We start from the raw sequence: 17,717 nt of genomic DNA, 5'->3' as shown, positions 1-17,717 counted from the left end.
GATGTAACCACGCAGCAAAGCTTTAAGATTAAAGAAGAGAGTACATGCTAATTCAGCTTTGGTGAATTTCCTTAGTTGAATTTCATGCAGAAAAGACAATTGAAGACTATATTTGACTGTAATTGGAGGCTTAGTTGACCCTACAATCACATACAGGATGTGCATGTTCTGACTTGGTTTAAGTTGAGTGCTGTGCGTTGTGGACATCTCGATGGAATTAAATGATGTTTTCAGCAGATTATTTACCTCTGCCTTGGCGTGGTGGTACAGTTTGTCACTTTGATTATTTTTTAAAGGATCAGTATAGCACTACCTGACTTGCCTTCTGCATTAAGAAGACTGGCCACTTTGAGTTAATAAGATATACTCTCTAAATGACTTACTAAGATACTTTGACTGATTAAATACTAAAATAATTTGAGAAATTTTGCTTTAAACTGTGCTTTAAAACTGACATAAAACAGTTGTGGTGTAATGGAAAGGATGAAGACTTGGAAGTCAGTGATCTGGTTTGGAATCCTAGTCTTGCCACTGAAGACGTGATAAGTGGTAAAATATAAAAGGGCATACAAAGAAAAGGTAAGCCCATCTCTCAACCACAATCATCCTCTGCAACAGCAATCATTGTTGAAGACTCTTTTGTATGTATCCTTTTAGAAATATTCTAGGTAGATGCCAATTCCTCTCTTTTTGTATGTAGATGGAAACAATTCACATATTCTGCCTGCATCCTAATTTATTCAACTTATAATGTATCTTGGTGATCATTCTACACCAGCACATATAGATCATTCTGTTTTATTTAGCCAATCTCCTACTGTTAGACATTCAGGTTGTTTTCAATCTTTAATACCTTTACTTACAGAAGATACCAAAAAAATGTAGGTTCAACAGTTTTAATGCAAACAAGCTGTCTATAATAAATTATAGAAATGGAATGGGATATTAAGGAATATGTGTTTTTAAAATGTGATAGATATCACCAAATTACTCCAAAAAGAGTGTCCTACCAACAGTGCGTAAGTATACATTTTGCTTTCCAATCTTTGTGTCGCACATATTTTGATCAAAAGTACACTCAGAAGACAATATTGCCTATAGAAAAAAAAATCTGTTAGGCAGAGTCCAGTGAGATTGTAGATTCTAAAATCACCTATTAAAACAGGCAAATTTCATGATATGGATGTTATTAGAAGGTTTACAAGACAAAAATCAATATTCTTAATATTGTAACTTACCAAAGGGTACAAAATGAAAATATCAAACATGAAGAACAATATTAAAATGTGACTAGACATTTTGGTGATATGTTTATAACGTTCATCGTTCCACCTTACATTCTTTGGTCAATTCTCTGTATTCACACATCTATCCCTGAAAAAAAGTGTCAATCCTTACTATAATTGAAAAGAATGACTATAATAAGGAGCTATTTTTGACTAGAAAAATTAGAAACTTTAAGGTTGTTGCTAGATACTTTTCTAATGGTAATTCTACTTCTGTACACATATACAGAATATTTATAAGACTCCCCATACAATGCAATAAAAAGCTATCAGTATAAAACAGTTTTGTTCACTTGAAACATGTTAAATTTCAAGAGAGATTTGTGTCAAATGAAGACTTCCCCTCCAAATAAAACTGGCAACAGAAGACTGAAAACAGAGAAACTAGTTCATATGCAACAATGTTTGGGAGCAAAGAATGAACTTTTTTGCTGTTATTTCGTGCAAATTAACAGATAATCCAAGACACTGATATTCAATATAAGGTAACAAAAAAGGTAGATACATGCCAAATACACACACAGAAGTAACATACTATGCAAAATATATTCCTTGCGTTCACATACCAGAGAGAAGATGGTATTTCATGTCAGAAAAAACATGAACTTGTTTCACATTGCACAGTTACAGGACTAGGTGCCAATTAATGGTGGAACAGTGGAGTTGTAGTTCTCATCACATATTTTCCTTGTTTTGCCATTCATTATATGTAAATTCTGACAAAGTGTGGTACATATTTTAATTGCTTTAGAAAAGTGCAAAGTTCAACACCATATAACCAACCGCCACCTGATACAAACAACTGTTAACATTCTTCAGAATTTAAAAAGAAATAACATCTAATGTTTCCTTCCTCGAGGACAAACACAATAATGGATTTAGTGTGATTCTAGTTGATGTTTTTATATCTGTAATAATATATGTTACCTATAAATAACATACAGTAATGTTTTATGTGTTTGAAAATTTACATAGTGGTATAGAACTGTATGCAATGCTCCACAACAGATCTGATATCTGATTAATGGCTGCTAAGATTTCCATTTTATGACTATACCATAACTAATCTTTCCATTATGTATGGCCAAGAGAATTGTTTCTAACATTGTACACACCTTGTTATGCACATTTGTGAATTCCAGATAAATACTTCTATGTGGAAAAACTGGGTTGAAGGGTGTGCACATCTTCAGCTTTACTAGATTTTATCAAAATATTATTCAAAGCAGTTGTATTGACACTTTTACTGGGTAGCACAAGAGTTCCTGCTTCCTCTTCCATATCAGGAATACGAAGTGTTGTCAGACATCTTCATTTTTGCTGAAAGGTGGGGTATTGTGAATTGCATTTCCCTGATTACTAGTGAATTTGAGTATCTTTTCATTGGTTTGCTTCTTTATGAATTATCTATTTATATTTTTTGCCTATTTTTAATTAGCTCATTTTCCTTTTTCTTAATATTTGTAGGCATTCTATATAAACTCTATACTTGAAATACTTTTTGACTATTATATATATGTGGCAAATATGTTCTCCTAGTCTATGGCTTGTCTTTTATTTCATGTTATCTTTTTGCATACAAGAATTTTAACTTTGATACAAACATATTAATCTTACTTTAAAGTCTGCATTTTTTATGCCTGAGAAATCCTTATTTCAAGGTCATAAATACGTTTTAATATTTTCTTCAAAAAGTTTTCAAGTTCCATTTCCCACATTTAGCATTTTAATTAATTTGCAGACTTTGTTTTGGTGTGTGTGTGTATAAATATACATATATGGTAGGAGATAAAGAAATAACTTCCCTCCAGGAGACAAATTTGTTGAATAGTCTACCCTTCCCTCAATGATCTGACTCTTTTTCCTATACTAAAGACTCACTGAGCTTGTTACTGGGCTGTAATCTGTTCCTTAGTTCAATCTGTCTACTTCTGTTCTTCTTTGTTTTTGAAATATTTATTTTGTAAATGCCACATATACTGATTTTTAAAACTTGAGTTCCAAAAAAAGATAAGTCCCCTTTTCTTCGCATCTGTTAGTTGTAAAATTGAGTAACTAACCACTGCCTGAGAAGAGAACAAAAGGAAATTACATTTAAAAATAACTTACATGAATATAATTTAAAATATCTGTAAAATGTAGGTGTAATGCCTTTACAGACATAAAATATAATGCATTAACTGTATTATGACATTTTAATGAACCATTACGAAATCATAAATCCAATGTTTGCCTTTTAATAATTTATTTTACACTTATATAGACTTACTGCCAATGACAATAAATATTAACTCAGCTGACTCTCACAACAGCTCAAAGAGGTTCTGTTATCCCGTTTTTAGATAAGAAACTGAGGCATAGAGAGATTAAGTAACTTGTTCAAAGTCACAAGGGTTTAAGAAAAAAAGTGGCAGAAATAGGATCCAAGCCAGGTAATCTGACTCCAAACTCTGTGCTCTTAACTCATTGTGTATACAGCTTTTTCCCTTAAAATTAGCAGACCTCTTTGATCTAATTTATGGTGGCTACTCAAATAGAAATGCTATCAGGTTTTCTTATGAATTTCAAGCACAGATACTCCCAGTATGCTTTTTAACTTGTTGTTTTAATTAGGACACCATATATCTGCTAGTCCTGTTGAATCCTATGAATTAGTACTGTCAGACATCACCTATCTTCCTCCGTCTTCTATCATGGGCAAATCTGATCTAGTCTTCTCTCCTTGCTTCATATACTTTTTCTTATAAAAGAAAGAAGTCACTATAAAACAAGTTTTTGAAGCCCTTTCACATATATACTCTCATGTGAACTTCCTTAAAACCCTATGACTAGCAGTGGACAGAATGATTATTGTGCTTTACACAGAACAAGAAGGTTCAAAAAGGTTAAATGATACACCCAAGATAACAGAGCTGTAAGTGGCAGAAGCAGAACTAAAGATCAGACACCAGTACTACAAGTCAGGTGGTCTTCAAAAAATACGCCATGTTCAAAAGTGTAGATGGTGTAGACTGGCACAGACCTACTGTTGTTTTATCACACGTCTTTCCACAGCTACTCTTTTACCAAGCCCATACTTCTCTATTTTATTTATACCAGTGTGAGAGATCTGTCATTTATCTTGCTATGACCCAAATATATCAGCTTTAGAACATTCATCTTCACCCCGTTGTAGTTAAGTGTTATAGTTTGCTCAATCTTAGTAAATACCATTGCTGAATTCAGTTATATCGGGTATTCATTTCTCAGAAATCAGAAGAATCTATTTTTAAAGTGAACAATTTACACTCAACTTGATCAAATTTTCCTGTGCAGATCTCCTTAGTTTGTAGAAATTATATGCATACGTGTAATTAGAATCATCAGTGTCCCATGCTCCAGTGAAATGGGGCCAGCAACCACCTTACAAATTAATTGCAGGTACAAACTTCTACTTATAAGATAAATAAGGGCTGGGCATGGAAGGTACAGCATGGTGACCATAGTTGACAATACGGTATTATGTATTTGAAAGTTGCTCAGAGAGTAGATCTTAAAAGTTCTCATTACAGAGGAAAAAAACCCTAGCTATGTGTGGTGATGGAAGCTAACTAATCTTATTGTGGTAATCATTTCACAATATAGACATATATCAAATCATTATGTTGGACACCTAAAACTAATGTCATATGTCAATTAGATCTCAAAAAAAATTAACTGTACTATTGAAACAAACACTCATATGAGGGAGTTGGAGTAGAGCAATCCTAAACTAATGCAAATTCCCCCAAAAAGTCAACCAAAGAGGCACTGCATTCAAAACATGGCCAAATAGCTGAATACCACTTACTTAACCACCAAGTATGCTTTTAGTATAAATAATTTAGAAACCACATTTTATCATCAAATCTCACAGCACTTATAGGAAGAAGCCAATAAAAACAACTACCTAAAAGAAAAAAATAGGCTATTAATAATTAAGACCTTTCTCAACCAATATTTGTAACTTAAATATAAATAGGCTGTATTTTTAGATCAAGGTAAGTATTCTTTTTCAGTCAATCATTCTAAAACCAGGGGAGTTAAGGAGTGGACACAGTTAAAAGCCACTATATAAAAACAAAGTAACCAATTTCAATTTTTGACCTAAAAATACTATACAAAATGAAAGTTACATCAATTCTGGAAGGTTTTGTTCCCCAAGCAAATACTCACTGTGAACATCATCTCTAACTTTCTTGTTGAAAAAGCAGAAAGTATAATTTAAATTTTTGACAGCAATAAGGTCTGTTTTCCCTGATTAATACCCCTATCACATTTCCTTTTAAACTGTGTACCACAATGGTCTGAAAGTCATACTGTATTTTCACACAAAAAACCCCAAATGGAACCCTTTTATTAATTGGTGAGCCAGATAATGGTAAGCATGTTCTGAGATGATGTTTTAAACAAGGCAAAATATAAAATAAATAATATCTTCTCTTTACCCTCACTTCCTTTTCCTCACTCAGGATAAAGAGTCTAAATATGGCCAAATAATAAAGTTACTACTTATTCAAAATTTCACCCATACTTGAGCATCAAATTAAAATTTTACTTTCTCCAGAAGAGCCATTTCATTAGGATCACAATCAACAATGATTTTTCCATAAATAAATGTCTACACTATTACCTGTACCAGAGAGGACTATTCTATAGGTCTTTCATGTGTTAGTTGCCTCTCCATCAAGAACATAAACTCAAGGACATGCACTAAACTTCTTTTGGATCCCTACAATCCTTAGTTGATCACACAATTTAATAAATGTATTAATCAATGTAAAATATTTAATACTAACTATACTCAAATCACTGTTTAAAGCAATGAAAACATCTGACTACATTTCCACAAGAATTAATAAGTTCGAAGCTACTGAAAGGCATAGGCAAAAAAAAAAAAAAAAAAAAAAAGAAGACACTCATGCAAGCGATAAATTTAGGAATGTATATGGTCCAGATAATAGTGGAAAGTCTTATTCAGCCAAAAGCAGTGAACTGAATAAACTTTAGAAATATTCTGTTGACATTTTCTTGTTAGCAGCCAGAGGAAGCACTAAACCCAATTCCAATCTAATGGGGGGAACAACTTTGTAAAGTAGAAGAGATGGGAAATTTGGTAGATTGTAATCATGACATCTCAGCATTTGGTAATACTAGGCAAGGAATACTGAGCACAGTGAGACATGTACTCTTTGAAAGTTCTGAGAAAAGATAGGTAAGATAATAGAAAATTTTAAAAAGGAGAAAGATGACTCAAGAAGTCTGTAGGCTCACAAGTAAAATTATTAAATTCAATCAGAAATGACTGCCTCCTGATAAGTTGCCTTATAAAACTTTGAAGGCATGATAAATACGGAATAAAAGAAGTTCATTACTGAAAGGGGTAAGTTACTTGTTCTCCCCATGAGACCACCTACTGTCTCTACTGCACAAAGAACAGGCTCATCCTAAACAATTAGAGTTCAATTTTGATTATAGCTCTAACACTTAGGGTGGAACCAGCAATCCTCTAGCTAAAATACTATAATCTGCTCAGTGTTAATCAATAGCATTGGTACGACTTTTGTCTTGCAATCTAAATAGAAAGCAAAACAATTACCAAACTGGCTCAACTGGCAAAAGTACAGGAGAAAAATATACAAATAACATGTATTCAGCAAGTAATATTAAATGTAAGATCAAATTAGTTTATCAAGTAGATCTAGCCTGAACACTGCAACAATGTTAAAACAATTTATCAAAAATCAAGACTTCCTTAGAGCTCATTTTATTCAGTTAATAGAAATTCTTCTACTGAAAATATCAAATTTATAAAGCTATAATTCTTTTGATATTTGAATATTTTATAAATGTGGATTATTCCACTAGTTAAGAAAAAAAGATGAAATACAGCATGAAGCCTCCTTAAACTATTTTAAAAAGATCACTATATTAGTATTAAACTAGGTCCAACAGACTTTTAGGTAAACAATTCAGTAAATCTTGCAAAATTAAATTGTTTTTGGACATCATTAAATAAAGAAAACTACTTTTGATTATAATATTTATTATTTTGAGGTATTATGAATTTTCAGATCAGACACACATCAATCAAAAATACATAAAAACAAATAAAAATAATGTAATGTTTTAGATAATCCGTACTATCAATCTTTATATTGTTTTATCAACCAAAAATACTTATTTAGTATCATAAAGTCATACCCAAATTAGCAACAATTGAATTGAATATAAAGGACCTTTAAAACAGGCAGTAGTTGGGTCCCAGAGAGATTCATCCTTAGAATCCCTAAAACATCATTTGTGTGTTCAGGAGCTTAGTCAAAAATCTTCAAAACATGGTACTAACCACAGTTTTACAGACTTACTTTAGCTTTTATCTATTTTCTGACACTGTTAAGATATTTAAATGCATTGATATTTTGACATATACAATGCATTTGCATTTAAACTATACTAAAGTTTGTGCTATGAATGTCTGCAAACTTAGGAATATTTAAGAAATATTTCTTTTTATGATACCTTTATTAAAATGCAGTCCTGCCATCACAGTCCTGAATTTAAAAGTTAAAATTATAAATAAAACTTCTAGAAGAAAATATAGGAGAAAATTTTTACAACCTTAAAACAGGCAAATATTTCTTATTTAGGACAAAAAGAGTACAACTCACTAAGAAAAAAAACCTGATTCATCCAGTATTTGATGAAATTAAAAATCTCTGTTCATATGACACACCATTAAAAAATGAAAAGGCAAACCATACTAAGAGAAAAAATTTGCAAAACACATATTTGATATAGGACTTGGATTCACAATATATAAAGAACTACAACTCAATAAAAAGATATGAACAGAAGTTTCACAAAAGATACACTAATGGCAACACACATACACATCCTAATGGCAAAAAGCTCAGAAGAATTCAGCATCACTAGTCCTCAAGAAATCTCACAATGTGATACCACAACACTCTCACTAGAATAAATTAAATAAAAAGTCTGAAAATACCAAGTATTTGGGGGATGTATAGAAATTGAAACTCTCATACACTAATAATGGAAATTTTAAATGAAACAACTACTTCTGAAAAAGTTTTGACAGTTTCTTATAAATTTAAATATGTACTGATTATAAGACTCAGCAATTCTATTCCTAGGTACTACCCAAAAGAAATGAAAACATATATCCATGCAAAATTTGTATAAGCATGTTCAGGGAAGCTTTATAAATACAAGCCAAAACTGGGAAAAAATACAAATGTCTAACATCAGATGAATAAACCAAAAAAAGGAATGAAGGAAAGGCTACATGCTCTGCAAATGCATTTATATTAAATTTTTAAAAAGGCAAAACTTGTCTATAGAAGTGGTTCTCAATTGGGGAAGTATTGCCCTCCCCTTCCTTGGAAAATTCTGGAGACAGTTTTTAACTGTCATAACTTGGGGGATGGGGTCGGGGTGGCTGCTACTGGTATCTACTGTACAGAGGGGCCGAGATGCTGTTAAACATTCTAGAAGGCACAGGGCAGTAGCCACAACAAAGTATTATCAGGCCCAAGAGTTCAATAGTGCCCAGGCCCAGGTTGGAAAATCCTGTTCTATGGTGATTAGTGACAGTGTAGGGATACTGAATGCAAAGGAAAATGAAGGAGCTCTGGGACAATAAAAATGTTCTATATTTTATTTGTGGTAGATGTTAATTTTCCAAAACTCATTACATTGTACACTTGAAATGGGTGCATTTTATTGTATGTAATTTTACCTCAAAGTTAATGGTAAAAATTATAGTGCCTATCAAATAATATAAAGCTATATAAAATAATTTAGTCCAATTTTTGCTTTTTAAAATACATGCATAGAAAACACAGAAAAGGCAAATACCACTGGTTGGATTATGGATAATTTTGATTTTTTTCCTACTGCTCATTTGTTTTGTAGTAACTTGAAAATATACTATATGAAATACATATGATATATATATTACATAATAATATATTTTTAAGTTATACCTAAAACAACTCCAAATAATAAGAATAGAGAAGTACAAGTACATATGGATATTTGATTATACTTAAATTGTGATTTTTGATCACAGGACTGAAATTATTTAAAGAAACTATAAAAACGTGTAATGCAAAAGCATTACTCTAAAACACTGCTATAATATTTAAAGAGTCTAAATTACAAATATAACTATTTCTATAGAAAAAGTTTTTAAGAGAAATTTTCACAAAACAGTGATGTCAAGCCACAATAAGGTAGGCTAAAAAGATTCAGAAATTCTTTTAAACAAGTTATGAAGTAAGGAATAATTCATTTCATTAGTACATTAGAAAAACATAACAGATGCAATTTAGTTCTGTTCAACAACAGGCCAGGAACTGTACAAAGTGTGAGGAATATGAAGATGTCCCTCAAGAATGGACTATCTAGTGGAGAAAAATGATATTGTTAGCGAATCAGATTCCTTAGAGTTAAAGGCTATGGCTGAGGTTTGAAAGTAGTACAATGAAAGAACCAAACAGCTAAGCCTGGGGAGTGTGGGAAACACTTACAAAGATGACATCTGAGCTGGGTCTTGAGGAAGTACTAAGAGCTTATTAGCTTATCAGGTAAAAATCATTATTAGTTCAGGAATCTTAAAGCAAACAAAACATGCCCAACTACCTAACAATTTTGTGACTCTGCTCTTTGTTACACTTTATAGTCTTAAAGGTCAGCATGAAAACATCTTTACCTAAAAAGGAAGATTATCCCATAATATTAAGCAAGTTACACCTGCTGAGAAAATTCCATATTCAATAGAAATCTGCTTATAATTTACCTTGATTGGAAAATGCACTCTTTGCACGTTCACTACATCTAAGTTAGGCAACAGAAGTCTCTGGCACCATTCAAAAGTATAGACAAAAAATAATCAATTAGGCTACAATTTTTAAATTGTATATTTAACATTCGTTAGTAAATTCCAGTTGGCCTCACATAACACACTAAAACATCTTATTACCACCGGTAATCGAAGATGTCTTTCAAAAGGTGGATACTGGGAGTCCAGTATACATCCTTGATAATACATTTTAGAGCAATAAGAAATACTTATAAATATATGATGAATGAGGTAAACGATTACTCTATACTGCTGGAAATGATTATAACTAGGTAAAAAAAGAAACTTTCTAACCTATGCAGAGAAAAAAGCCTATGAGGTGGTGGGAACACAAGCTACACTGCAGGTAGAACCTGCCTGTCCTGTTCCTTAGACTTCCTATAATTCTGGAAATCTACTGAATTAAGGTAACCGAAAGTGAATTACATTGAGTTCACTTAAACAAAAACAAATTTTATGCAGCAGAAAAGCCAATTTTTGAGTGAGCAAGTCATCGCAAAGGCAGTGTCTTAAAGTGGATCAGACTTTGCAGAGAGAGGAACATTTCCTATTCTTTTCTCTCTTTGAGTCAAATAATTACTGCGAACAATTTAAGAGACATAGGTTCCTTGTAGTGGTGATTCGAGTGTGTCGAAAATGGAAAAATGATTAAAGCGATAAACCAGGTTGCAAGGGAGTCCTTTTGGAGTCACGTAATAGCCAGTGAACTAGAAACTCTGGATATTGAATAGATACAGATACCAATAGGAGAGCCAGGAGCAGATGCCAAGTCCAGCCAAGAGTTGGAGTCAGGCAAGGATAAAACACTCACTGCCAGATCCTTTTGCTTCTGCCGCAAAAGACCACCCCCACCCCCCGCCCCAACTTACCCTCTCTGAAACGTTCCTAATATCCGCCCAGTACCTACCCAGAAGTACCCCTTCCCCCACAATAACTTCTAACAAACCCAACAGTCCTGCCGGAGTGACAGGCTGCATTCACTTACTGAGCTGTCCCCCACCCGACGTCGTACTTGGTTCCCGACCTCCTGCGCCTCCAACGCCGACTGCTCCAGGGATCCCAGGCGCCCCCATCCCCGGCGGGGTCCCACTCTGCCTCTCGAAGTTGCCAGGATTGGAGAAGTAGTCACGCAGCCGAGGCAGCTCGCGGCCGCTCTCTAACAGCTCGGTGTGCAGCTCCAGGGCGGTCAGTAAGTATTGATCGCGCAACAGCTGAGCCGCGATCGCATCGATTGACAATCGGGCCGGGGTCTCCCCGGTGCCCCCCAGTGACATCGCCGCCGCCGCCTCCCCAGGGAGCCCTGGTCGTGCACTGCTCCCTAAGGCCACGGGATCCTGGGGCGATAGCGAGTCCGCAGAGCCAGGATCTAGGCCGCCCCCGGAACCGAGCCGAAGCCCTGCTCGCCGCTCCTCGGTCGCTGAAACCTCGTCGTCGTCCTCATCCGAATCGCTGAGGAAAGGATTCACGCCGCCGCCACCACCTCCAGGCGCCATCGCCGCCATCTTATACTGTCAGGAGTGTGGGCGCCTCCCTGTCTGGCTCTGACAGGCCGCAACTTGAATCCCCGCTAAGCCTCAATGGGCACTGTGCACCTCCAAAGCCCCGGCCTGGCCACGTCCCGCCTCCTCACTTGGAGACCAGGCCCCAGGCTCCGAGGCAAACAGTCCGGATGCAGCTGCACCCGCTGCCTCAGCCGCAGCTGCACCAGCAGCCCGGCTCTGCAGGCGTCTTCCTGGTCCACAGTCTCGCGAGAAATGGAGCGTGCCCTGCCCCTCTCCCCGCCCCCGCCCCGCCCCTCCCCGCCCCGCCCCCGCCCCGCCAATTCTGCACACCGTGTGCGAAGATTGAGGGCCCCACTTCTCGCTCAAAGGCAAGGCCCCGCCCCCTCCCCATTTGATTGGCCAAAGAAGGTTGGGGGCGGGGACTGGTGTTACGGAGGACTGACCCAAGACTTATCGCGAGACCAGCTGCTGGCCAGGTAAGAGTTAGGGGCGTTACGCGGTTGAGGGGTGATTATGACGGTGGCTTAGGAGCATTCTCTTGGCTGTCCTTCGTGGGCAGAGGGGAGCTCTGCCCTAGAGCTGGGTCCCGCCTTCACGCTGAGGAGGCCTCATTCCTGAGATCCGGCCTCACCTGATAGGCCCAGGTAAAGTCCGGGGACTAGTGCGGAGGGATGCGGTGGCCCCCAAACTGGTCTCATGCCGCTGACGCTCTGCTTCACTTTTACTTAGCACGCTTCACTTTTTCTTGCTGTATGCTGCCAACTGGTGACATTTTCTCTGCACGTGTCGCAGGTGCCTAGGGCACTAGTCAGAATGTGGCTTGCTTTCTCTTCCTTGCCTTCCCAGCCAAGTGCCTGCTTGCCCTGGAGGCCTGGGAGAGCGCCTTTTTGCCACCGACTTACTGGTAGAAAGGGCGGGTCGAGATGGGGTGGGGTGGGGTGTGAAAGATGGAGAGAGTAAATGGAAAGTGAACAAAGAGGTTGGGGTTTTACTTGGACGTAGGAATACTCTGATAGCCTCGACTTGGATAACAAACTATTAGCAACTCAGTAAGCATTTAGGATTTAATACACAATTTGCACAACGGGGACCCTTCAAAATATCAAATGCAGTCCTTCAGTGGAGAGAGAAGAAAACTCAACCTCGAGACATTCAGTGACCCAGTCAACTCAACACCACTGATAACTATTCAAAGGAACTGAAATCATTTTTATGTCCAAAGCCATTCTTTCTCCACTATGCCTTGAAACTTTTCTGACTTGTCCATTTAGGTTGGACTCAAGGTACTGACTGTAGAACTTAATTATTTTAAAACTTGGATGCTTTGGACAGTTTTGATATGCTTTATCACAGGTTAGCGCAGTATACTAAGTTCGGAAGTTCAACAATTATCTTTTATGTTGTTTTATGTCATTCCTTGATTACAACTGGAAGTGGCAAAGAGGATGTTAGTTTCTAGTCAATAGTATTAAAATGCTGTTCCTAAGAGCTTCTGTTTTCTTCACGCATAAATTGCCACTTTTGCAGGTTTTAGATTTCTTTGTTCGTAGCTTCTTTTAAACACCAAAATAGAGGTAGCAATAATTATGCTATCAGGTCAGTTACATTACTTTGAAGCATTAAAGTATCTCCTTTAGCTCTGTGGAAAAATAAAAATAGAGCATTCTTATATAACCCTTGGGTCAGATTATTGGTTTACATGTAAGTGTATGCCAACAGTTAAATGTAGGCTTTAATTTCAGTTTACCTAGGCTCAGTATACTAAAATTTTCATTTGAATGTGGCTTAGGTTTTTTGTTTTGTTCTTGGTAGAAGATTTTTTTGACATTGCTTGTACTAAGAATTCAAAATGTTTTTTTACAGAACATTATTAGCTCCTAATGTTTAAATCCTAAATTTTGTGTGTGTGTGTGCCATATATTGAAGAAAAGTATGAAAACAAATCCTGGATCTTAGGAAAAGAGTATCAAAATAGCCAAGGCTGTGTCCTGTTATTTATTTCTTAGGAAAAAGAATTGCTGATCCTTATTGTAATTGAGTTTGCTGGAGAAATTAAAAATGGGACCAATTTCTGGAATGGAGGAATGGGAGGGATTAGAGAATGACATGGAAAGGGCATGCTTAGAAATGGATTGTTTATATACAATATTTCTGTCTCTGTAATGGGGAATTTTAGAAATCTTTTGTATTTAGGGTCCTTGCACTTAGGGTCTTCCCTTAGAGGATTGTGCTTATTAGGTTGATGAGCCTGAAGTTCATACCCCAGTTCTGCCAATTATTTGGTGTGAGACTTTAAAAAATTACTTATCTTCTCTCTGCCTCACCTGTCAAGGAGGTACTGAAAGTACACAGAATTAGGAATGTGCTTGTCATGGTGCCTGGTACCTAGAACACAATAAATACTGTCATTATAATCGGTTATCAATTAACATATAATATTAGTATATATTGAGAATATTTGATAGGTTTTTAAAAATAAAGCAAACAAACCCAATGTCAGTCGTTGAGTAGCTACAGCCAGAAAAACCAATTAAGTGAACAGGCCCCATAGGTAACTAATTTAGGATCTGATTTCTAAAGTGAAAGTTGAAAATAGATTTAAAATATGTTTCCTCAGAGTTGTAAGAAATTGGATGTGGAAGTTCTTCCCATGATTGGCTTGCTGTAACACGTCTATAGTTTCCTGATTGGATTTCATATCCTATAATTATGGACTTGTTTATGTGACCTTCCAAGCCCTTCACAAATCAACTGGCCAGTCTTCTCAGTAAGTATTTTTCTTTTCTACAATACATAAAGGTTTAATTATCAATTTAAAATGTTTAAGAAATAGCACATACTAGAATATTCTTAATTGCTCATCTCTACTTATAATAACTTGCTGTTAATATTCTTAGGAAATTTTCTTTCTACTTAACAAGATTTGCATTAATCTAGATCTTTACAGCTAATATTTTATCACACAATCAGAATAGTCATTGAAGTTTGTATCTTAGTGATGAAAATGTAAAAGATTGCTCTTTTTCAAGAACTTCAGTCATTGTAGTGTTTAAAAAATTTTTTTTTGCTTTACTAGTCTTAAAATAGCCACAAGTAATATTTTAAATGCAAGTTTTTGGTTTATTTAAGGTTTTTATAAATATCTAATTTTTCAATACATTTTTATACACTCTAATTTTTTGACATTGTTTTTCAGTGTGTGGTAAACATCTCACAAGAATAGGCTAAATAACTTTTGTTAGTACATGGTTATGTATATTTAAAAATTTTTAATAGTTATTTGTTTTGGAGGTTTCCATATGACAAAGTTTTCATTTTCACTGAATCTGAATAAAAAGTCATCTTTTAAAGAGAAATATTAAGTAATAATATTACTTAATTACATGTGCTTGGCAATAATAAAATAAGTAGTATGTGAAGGATGTTATTTTGGAATCACTGCGGTTTTATTTGTAGTAAACGACTTAAATGTAAAAGTTGTTGTTTTTAAGTATCCTAAATCTTCACAGTTCATCTGTATGTTCTGGAGAAATAAATAGAAAAGCAAGGCAGCCTCTAGTGGCTATAGTACATATTACATGTACCTTTGAAATGATAATCTAATTAATTTATTCAGCAAACATTTGAGTCCTTACTAAGTGCCTAGGATTGTGATGAGTGCTGGAGAAGCCCCGTCTTGCTGACATGGAAACAGGGTTAAATGATAGAGACAGACATTAATACAGTCAAAGACAGAGCTGTATAATTATAAACTGAAGGAAAGGTTTTGGCATCTGGTTTGGAGTGTTTCAAGGGTGAAATTACGGGAAGCTTTTTAGCTTCTGTCCCTTATTTGTTGCCTCTTCCTTATATTCCTATTGCAGAGGAGGAGGGAGTGAGAAAATTAATTTGGAGGTTCAGTTGGCAGAATTTAGTGAAAATTATGACTATTCTTGTTTTATAACGTTTAATTTATCCTAGTGAAGCAACTGAAGTGTTATCATATCCTGAGTGCCAAGCGTTGGGCCAGGTATACGACATAAATTCATTCTAATCCTCACAACCACCTTTGTAGTTCGTTGGTATTATCTGCATTTTATAGGTAACATATCTGAAGTTCAGTTTATCTAAGGCCAGAATCTGCTAAAGGCCTGACTTTCAAGCCCATCCAGAATAGCAAGTTGCCTTTAAAAAATTTTGTAGACTGTATCCTAATAAATGCTTAAATAGAGTTGTCAAATTCCTTTTTATTTATGGAATTTTTTAATATTTTGGGGATTGATAATAAGTCTCAATCTTCATTCACAATTTGGCAGGAAACTATATCTTTTATTTTTCTATTGCTTTCTTTCAAAATAATGTAAACTCACCTATTAAGAGTTTGATTTAAAAATAAAAGTTGAGTTGCTTCACCATCTGGTGGTATTGCTAATACTTTACGTTTATATGGTGTCATGTCTGTTTACTTCTCACAATACCCTATTATGGAATAGGGCTGACGGTGCCCTTTTTTATGGATAAGTAAACTACGAGAGGGACTTGACTAGGATCCCACTGTTACTATATAACAGAGCTAGATTTTTACGTTGGCTTTTACAGCTTCAAGGTCTCAAATAAAATGTTTCACTACTTCAATAAGCTTTTGAGTAGTGGAAAATTTATATTATCCTTTCACATGAGACTTTGATACTTTATACAGTAAAGTTGTGTAATAGCAATAGGGAAAAGAGAGAATGTTAAGTCCAGGGAGTTATTTGTAAATGCAAATAAAAGTGAGAAATGATATAGATGTTTGTTTATTTATAAGCATGATAAGGAGAGTACTGAGGTTTCCATTGTAAAGAGGAGACACTTAAATCATTTTAGCTTCTGTACATCTAGATGTATACCATATGTACTTCAGTTATGAATGGAGTTCAAGATCTAACTGAAATGAATTAAGTACTGGAAAAATGACTTACTGTGGATAACTAAATATGATGCCTGATAGACAGGGTCCTGAACTAGAGGATGGAAAAAAGTATTGTAAGTGAATAAAATATTATGAATAATTTTAAAACAATGCATTTGACAATTTGGGTGAAATGGACAAGTGGACAGACTACTTAAAAGATAAAACTACCAAAACTCACTCAGCAAGTTGTAAATAATCTGAATATCTCTCTCTATATGAAGAAATTAAATTTAGTTAAAAATCTTACCACAAGGAAAACTCCAAGCCAATGGTTTCATTGAATTGTTATACAATAAAGAAAGAAATAATACAAATTCTACACAAACTCTTCCAAAAAATAGAAGAGGTAGCAACACTTCCCAGTGCATTGTCTGATACCAAAACTAGACAAAGACATTACAAAAAAAGAAAATTATAGGCTAATGTCTCTAATAAATATTACTTTAAAATGCTAAACAATATTTTAGCAAATAAAATCCAATAGTATATAGAAAGGATAATACTTTAAGTAGGCTTTATTCTGGGAATGCAAGCTTTGTTTAACATTTGAAATTCAGTGTAAGTCACCACATTGGGAGACTAAGAAAAAACACATGATCATGATCATCTCAGTAGATGCAATGAAAGCATTTGACAAAATCCAACATCCATTCATGGTTTAAAACTCCTAACGTATAGGGAGTAAAAAGGAACTTCTTTAACTTAAGAAAGGAAATCTACAAAAACCTGAAAAACTGACAACTTTCACCCTAAGATTGGAAACAAGACAAGAATTTCTGTTGTTACCACTTTTATTCAACATCCCACTGGAAGTCCTAGACAGTACAACAAGCATGACACATAAGAAATGTAGTGATTGACAATGAAGAAGTCTTTTATTCACAGGTGACATAATTATGTCTTTAGAAAATCAAAACACATCTACATAAAAGCTACTATTACAACTTTTCCATATTGCAGGATACAAAGTGTATATAACAAAATCAGTGGTAATTTAAGAACTAACAAGGGGGAATTGAAATTAAAACTACCATTTACAATAATATCAAAAAATGAAATACCCTTACGGATGGCTCACAGAGGCATGAGAA

The 17,717-nt window shown here is 35.1% G+C and overlaps 2 protein-coding genes across 7 annotated transcripts in view; one reads left to right on the top strand and one right to left on the bottom strand.

Annotated features, from left to right (window-relative positions):
- RELCH (RAB11 binding and LisH domain, coiled-coil and HEAT repeat containing) overlaps window positions 1–11,924 on the bottom strand; it is a 99,962-nt gene extending 88,038 nt beyond the window's left edge. For 4 of the 5 annotated variants that reach the window (XM_064480388.1, XM_064480389.1, XM_064480391.1 and 1 more), the window contains exon 1: window positions 11,177–11,924. In XM_064480388.1, coding sequence (XP_064336458.1) covers window positions 11,177–11,693 — 517 coding nt within the window. In that variant the 5' untranslated portion in view covers window positions 11,694–11,924. The remainder of the gene's footprint in view (window positions 1–11,176) is intronic. The other variant, XM_064480390.1, reaches the window with a different exon arrangement.
- A 262-nt stretch (window positions 11,925–12,186) lies between these two features.
- PIGN (phosphatidylinositol glycan anchor biosynthesis class N) overlaps window positions 12,187–17,717 on the top strand; it is an 86,291-nt gene continuing 80,760 nt past the window's right edge. For both annotated transcript variants that reach the window (XM_031441803.2, XM_010979988.3), the window contains exons 1-2: window positions 12,187–12,337; window positions 14,311–14,460. The gene's annotated coding sequence lies outside the window, so the exon portion shown is untranslated. The remainder of the gene's footprint in view (window positions 12,338–14,310; window positions 14,461–17,717) is intronic.

Source organism: Camelus dromedarius, chromosome 28 (genome assembly GCF_036321535.1).
Source record: "Camelus dromedarius isolate mCamDro1 chromosome 28, mCamDro1.pat, whole genome shotgun sequence".
Lineage (NCBI taxonomy): Eukaryota > Metazoa > Chordata > Mammalia > Artiodactyla > Camelidae > Camelus > Camelus dromedarius.
The sequence above is the reverse complement of the archived record's forward strand: the minus strand, read 5'-3'. Positions and strand labels throughout refer to the sequence as shown.